This window comes from Cebus imitator, unplaced genomic scaffold, assembly GCF_001604975.1.
Source record: "Cebus imitator isolate Cc_AM_T3 unplaced genomic scaffold, Cebus_imitator-1.0 Scaffold118, whole genome shotgun sequence".
NCBI lineage: Eukaryota > Metazoa > Chordata > Mammalia > Primates > Cebidae > Cebus > Cebus imitator.
In genome coordinates, this window is record NW_016107433.1 from 3,182,299 (window position 1) to 3,189,159 (window position 6,861).

General features: G+C 47.4%; 1 protein-coding gene across 4 annotated transcripts in view; it reads right to left on the bottom strand.

Annotated features, from left to right (window-relative positions):
• Positions 1–6,861, bottom strand: part of NQO1 (NAD(P)H quinone dehydrogenase 1) — a 15,443-nt gene that overhangs the window by 7,696 nt on the left and 886 nt on the right. The window contains exon 1 of one of the 4 annotated variants that reach the window (XM_037742342.1): positions 5,910–6,072. The exons of the other annotated variants lie outside the window; for them this stretch is intronic. Coding sequence (XP_037598270.1) covers positions 5,910–6,057 — 148 coding nt within the window. The 5' untranslated portion in view covers positions 6,058–6,072. Of the gene's footprint in view, positions 1–5,909; positions 6,073–6,861 lie in introns of those variants that run through there. 4 annotated transcript variants of the gene reach the window in all.

Below are 6,861 nucleotides of genomic sequence, written 5' to 3' on the forward strand. Positions count from 1 at the left end.
TCTCAAAAAAAAAAAAAATTGTTTAGCAATAAGCACCATAAACAAAGTCAAAAGATACCCACTGGGAGAAGAAATTTGCACATCTCATCACAGAGTTAGTTACACTCCCAGTGAGTGCCCACAAAGAATTAGAAAAGAACAGATGGTGCAATGGAAAGTGGGTCAGGGACCTGCACACACTGTTCGCAGGGCAGGAAAGGTGAATGGCGACCAACAAATGGAACAAAGCTCTACGTGGCCTGTCAGGGAAAGCAAACTTGGAACGAGGTGTTTACCCATGAGATTGGCACCAAGAAATGTTAAACAAATAACATCCAGGGCTATTAAGATTGTACTAACAGAAAAATTGGTGTATTACTGGTGGGAATATGAATTGGCTCAACCTTTAGGGAAAGTAATCAGGCAGAATCTCTTAAAACTTTAAAGACACATAAATCTTTTATTTCCCTCTCCAATTTGGGGAAATCTGCTCTACAGACTAAAAGCATCAGGCTATAAGAGCAAGGATGTGTATTACACCATGCTTTTCACTGGCAAAAATTAGATATAACCGGACTATTTATGGGGAACATTTTAATAAATTATGGGTGTATCCACACTACAGGATATTTTGCTGTTAACAAGAATGAGTTGACTGGGCGCCGTGGCTCACTCCTGTAATCCCAGCACTTTGGCAGGCCGAGGCGGCAGATCACCTGAGGTCGGGAATTCAAGACCAGCCTGGCCAACATGGTAAAACGCTGTCTCTACAAAAATACAAAAATTAGCCAGACGTGGTGGCAGGTGACGGTAGTCCCAACTACTTGGGAGGCTGAGGCAGGAGAATTGCTTGAACCCCGGAGGCGGAGGTTACAGTGAGCCGAGATCATGCCATTGCACTCCAGCCTGGGCGACTGAGTAAGACCCTGTCTCAGAAAAATAAAATAAATAAAAATAAAAGTTAAAAAAAAAAAAGAAGAAGTTAACTGGCTGGGCACAGTGGCTCGAGCCTATAATCCAGCTACTTGGGAGGCTGAGGTGGGAAGAGCCCTTGAGGCCAGGAGTTGGAGACCAGCCTGGGCAGCGCAGTGACACTTTATCACTAAAAAAAATTTTTTAGAGACTGTTGACTAGGTACCGTTGCTCTTGCCTCTAATCCCAGCACTTTGGGAGGCCAAGGCGGGAGGATTGCTTGAGCCCAGGAGTTCGAGACCACCTAGGCAACATGACAAAAGCAAAACCACTTTTCTACAAAAAATACAAAATTAGCCTATAGTCTCAACTACTCAGGAGGCTGAGAGATGGGAGGATCACTTGAATCCAGGAGGTTGAGGCTGCAGTGATCTGTGATTGCCACACTGCACTCCAGTCTGGGCGACAGAGCAAGACTCTATCTCAAATAAATTTTAAAAATTAAAAAAATTAAAATGAATTAACTATACACAGTGACTCAGAAAGAAATCCATGATATATTGTTAACGGATAAAAAACAAGTAAATATGAATCCATTTTTATTTAAAATGAAAGAAGTGAGAAGCAGGGAGAGAGAGGGAAGGGAAGGAAGAAAAACTACACAAAAAAAGAGAAAGAAAAAAGAAACTGCATATATATGTGTGCAGATTAGCAGTACATTGGTATGAGGGGGAGAAATGTGTAATGATTACATTAGACTTTTTTTTTTTTTTGAGACACTTTGTCTCACTTTGTCGCCAAGGCTGGAGTGCAGTGGCACAATCTCAGCTCACTGCAACCTCCGCCGCCTGGGTTCAAGCGATTCTCCTGCCTCATCCTCCCCAGTAGCTGGGATTACAGGTGTGCACCACCACACCTGGCTAATTTTTGTATTTTTAGTAGAGACGAGGTTTTGCCATGTTGGCCAGGCTGGTCTCGAACTGCGGACCTCAAGTGATCCACCCGCCTCAGCCTCCCATAGTGCTGGGATTACTGGTGTGAGCCACTGTGCCCTGCCTGTTTCTAAGACAGGGTCTCAATCTGCCTCTCAGGCTGGAATGCAGTGGCTCGATCTCAGGTCACTGAAGCCTCAACTCTCAGGCTTAAGCGGTCATCCTACCTCAGCCTCCATAGTAGCTGGGACTCCACGTGTATGCTACCACGCCTAATTTTTTTTTCTTTTTACAGAGACGGGGTTTTGCCATGTCGCCCAGGCTGGTCTCAAACTCCTGGGCTCAAGCAATTTTGCCTGCCTCAGTCTCCCCAAGTGTTAGGATTATAAGTGTGAGCCACCACACCCGGCCCTCACTTTCTTCCTTTGTCAGGACAACCTGCTGTTTTAAATGTGTCCCTTCCAAAATTCAGGTGCTGCCAATGTGAGAGAATTAACAGTTGGGGCCTGTGAGAGGTAATTAGGCGAGGCGGGCTCCTTCCTCGTGATCGGGATTAAAGGCCTCTTAAAAGAAGCTTCACCCAGCACGGGGCTCACTTGCCCTTCCATTTTCCACCTTCTACCTCACGCCGTCCATGTCAGGACACGGCATTCCTCCAACTGCAGTTCTTTCCGGACAACCACGCCTTCCAGCACCTTGAACTTGGACATCCCAGCTTCCAGAACTGTGAGAAATCAATTTCTCTTTTTTATGCATTATCTAGTTCCAGTTATTCTGTTATGGCAGCATGAAATAGACTAAGACAAACCTTATGAGGTCAATACTGTGAGTAGCCCCATGTTATGGATGAGAAAACCGAGGCACAGGAGAGAAGCAAGTTACCCAAGTGAGTGGTCATTAAGTGGTGAAGCTGGAATGATGTGAAAATGTAGAGTGGCTGGGCGCGGTGGCTCACACCTATAATCCCAGCACTTTGGGAGGTCAAGGCAGGCAGATGGCTTGAGCCTAGGAGTTTGAGACCAGCCTGGCCAACATGGAGAAACCCTATTTCAACAACAAAAATTAGCTGAGCGTGGTGGTGTGTGCCTGTAGTCCCCGCTACTCAGGAGGCTACGGAGCAAGGATTACTTGAGCCAGGGAGGTGGAGGTTGCAGTGAGCCATGATCACGCCACTACACTCCAGCCTGGGCGAAGGTGAGACTCCCTCAAAAAATAGATGGGGCCGGGCGCGGTGGCTCAAGCCTGTAATCCCAGCACTTTGGGAGGCCAAGGCGGGTGGATCACGAGGTCAAGAGATCGAGACCATCCTGGTCAACACGGTGAAACCCCATCTCTACTAAAACTACAAAAAATTAGCTGGGCATGGTGGTGCATGCCTGTAATACCCGCTACTCAGGAGGCTGAGGCAGGAGAATTGCCTGAACCCAGGAGGCGGAGGTTGCAGTGAGCCGAGATCGCGCCATTGCACTCCAGCCTGGGTAACAAGAGCGAAACTCCGTCTCAAAAAAAAAAAAAAAAAAAAAAATAGATGGGGGTGGGGTGGGAGAGGGAATGGAGGGAGAGAGGGAAAGAGAGAAATACAAGTAACAGCATGCAAGGGCATAAACCCCCACAGTTGCTCCTGATAACGTGCACTGCTACTCCATACCCTACCATGAACAGTGGGTGGGGCTGGGAGAGAAGGCATCTGCAACTTTTTTGCACTATCTGAATAACTAAAAATAACTAAAATAACTAGAAAAGCACGTTGAAGCCTTAAGCTCTCTTCCTGCTTTTATTATTGACCACACCTGGCAAGGGAGGCGCCTCTTGGGCTAACTTTGAGGACCCAGCGTGCCACACCAGGGGATTTCCAAACTTCATCCTAGGGTTTTGAACTCTCGAAACTAAAATTCAGTGGAATAGGTGTTGGATGATGATTTAAATGCGCTGGAAGTGATTGGCCGGCTTTGGATAGCCTGGGAAAACGGAAAGGAAGTTCTAAGGCTGCCTCAACAAATTCCTACCTCCTTAACTCATGGATTTAACATGATTGTGAGGCAAGTGAGCACATGAAGCTCTAACATATGTTTTCTTTGATTGACCTTGCCATTAGTCATATCAGTGTGTACTCAACACCGCTCTGACAGTTTTTATTCTACCGACTTCTCATCAATGTTAACAAGTAGTAAAACAGTCAAGCCACTTCTCAGAAGATGAGCAAGTCAGGATATCCCTCTGTAGCTCTTTGAAGGAGCTCACACTCTAATAGGTATAGGCATGCCTGTGACTATAAAATTTTTCACGTAAGGCAACACACAAACAGGAATAGTACATTTGCAACAAATACAACCACCAAAGTGTAGCACCTATAATACACAGATCCCAAAAACAACTCGAGAATAATGGACAAAGGAAGGCGCGGGCTGGGCGCGGTGGCTCCTGCCTGTCATCCCAGCACTTTGCGAGGCCAAGATGGGCAAATCACCTAAGGTCAGGAGTTCCAGACCAGCCTACTCAACATGGTGAAACCCCATCTCTACAAAATACAAAAACAATTAGCCAGGCCTGGTGGCAGGGCCTGTAATCCCAGCTACCTGGGAGGCTGAGGCAGGAGAATCACTTGAACCAGGGAGGTGGAGGGTGCAGTGAGCCGAAATCGCACTGCTGCACTCCAGCCTGGGCAACAGAGCAAGATTCTGTCTCAAACAAACAGAAAAATGGTTGTGGTTAGGCAATGAACAGAAAGGAAGTTTTCTGGGCCTGGAAGGTTCATTTTCCCTTTCTGCCACTCGCCTAGCTGAACAACATGACCTGGGAGGAGTTACAGCATTATCCTGAGAGGCCCCTGATGCATACACAGATAACCTCCTCAGGGTACAGTGGCATTAGTGTGCCAGGAGAGGTAAGGGGCAAAGTTCAACAGAGGGCCGGGCGCGGTGGCTCACACCCAGCACTTTGGAAGGCCAAGAGGGGTGGATCACTTGAGGTCAGGAGTTTGAGACCAGCCTGGCCAACATGGTAAAAACCTATCTCTACTAAAAATACAAAAATTAGCTGGGCGTGGTGTCTTTCACCTTTAATCCTAGCTGCTGGGGAGGCTGAGGCACAAGAATGGCTTGAACCTGGAAGGCAAGGATTGCAGTGAGCCCAGATCATGCCACTGCACTCCAGCCTGGGCAATAGAGTGAGACCCCATCTCAGAAGGAAACGTCAGGACTTGAGGGCTGGCTCATTAGGAAGGGTTCTGAGAGGAGCTTGCCGTTTGAGCTGAATCTTGGTATTGAACTCTTGGCCTCAAGCAGTCCTCCTGCTTCAGCCTCCAAAATGCTGGGATTACAGGCATGAGCCACCACGCCCAGCAGAAAAAAAAAGTTGTTTAATTAGTTGGGTTTCAAGTTCTTCTGCTCTGACCAAAAAAAAATTAGCCGGGTGTGGTGGCACACACATGTAGTCCCAGCTACTCAGGAGGCAAAGATGGGATAATCACTTGAGCCCAGGAGGTCAAAACTGTAGTGAGCCCAGATCATGCCACTGTACTCCAGCCTGGGCAACAGAGCAAGACCCTGGCTCAAAAAGAAAAAAGAAGTATGATAAGGGCAAGACTTACTGGCAGTTTCATGCATTCTCCTTCTGCCTTCTCGGCTCACTTGAATCCTCCAGGGAATATAAGTGCAAGTCAAATGCTTCTATTAGTTGCAAACAAAAAACCTGGATGTTTCAGTTAACCTCAAGATTTGGTTAGCTGTATACAGCTAAAACTAATTATACAAGATCCAAGTCTTCCTTTTTCCCTCTTTACCACCCGCTTTTTTGTGTTTAAGCTACACAGAAACACAGAACATTCTGTAAGATTAAAAAGTCAGGAGATAGTTCCTGCCCTAGTATTGGAGGAGAAGGTGCCGGTGCCTCAGAGCAGCTGAAGAATGAAATACAAGGGAAACGGCAGCCACTGTATGCAGGAAGCCTCTCAGCTCTCAGAATCTATTCCCTGCTGTCTCCCCCAGCAACTTATGCTGGGCCTCTAATCCCCAAGCTCCTCCCTTTCTCAGAGATCCCGACAATTTTAGTTTGTCAACTGCAAGGGCGATCTCTTCCCCCACTCACTTTGACCAAGATGGGTTTCTTGTCTGTGCAGGTGCTTTTTGTTTGTTTGTTTGTTTGTTTTTGAGATGGAGTCCTGCTGTGGCCAGGCTGGAGTGCAGTGGCACAATCTCCGCTCACTGCAACCTCCACCTCCCTGGTACAGGTGCATTTTTAGAGGCAGGACCAGGTTCACAGGGAAGGAAATTACAAAAAGGCAGAATTCTGCCCCAGCTGAGGCAACAGCTTTCTAAATCTTAGGGCTGTCCAATCTCAGAGTGAAATTATTTGGGAAACAGCTCGGTCCCTGCAGTTGTCTCACCTGGTTATTTATGCCTCAGCTGGAGTTGGGTTACCCTCTAAGTTCCCCTAGGGTTGATGTGCAAGTGGGGAGGCTCTATCACTGAAATGGACCCAATACCAGAAACAGATCCAGTGCTACCCAATTAGGTTTGCCTGATCCAAGGGCCTCAGTGGGAAATACCTCCCAAGGCCGGGCACGGAGACTTGAGCCTGTAATCCCAACACTTCCGGAGGCCGAGGTGGGTGGATCACCTGAGATACGGAGTTCGAGACCACGCTGACCAACATGGTGAAACCCCTGTCTCGACTGAAAATACAAACTTAGCTGGGTGTGGTGGTGCACGCCTGTAATCCCAGCTACTTGGGAGGCTGAGGCCGGAGAATTGCTTGAACCCAGGAGGCGAGGTTGCAGTGAGCCGAGATGGCACCATTGCACCCCAGCCTGGGCGACCAGAGCGAAACTCCATCTCAAAAACACAAAACAAAATAAAACCTGAGCCTGGCAGCCTGGAGCCGGTTCTGGTCTCCGTCAAACTAAAGGCATCAGTTTCCTCCACTCCTACCCACCCATCGCCTGATCTCATTTTCTTCAGAAGCCGGGAATCCACGTTTTTAAGTGAAATCACCCATTTTAATGTTCGCAACTTATTTCAGTGTTTTTTTTTTTTTTTTT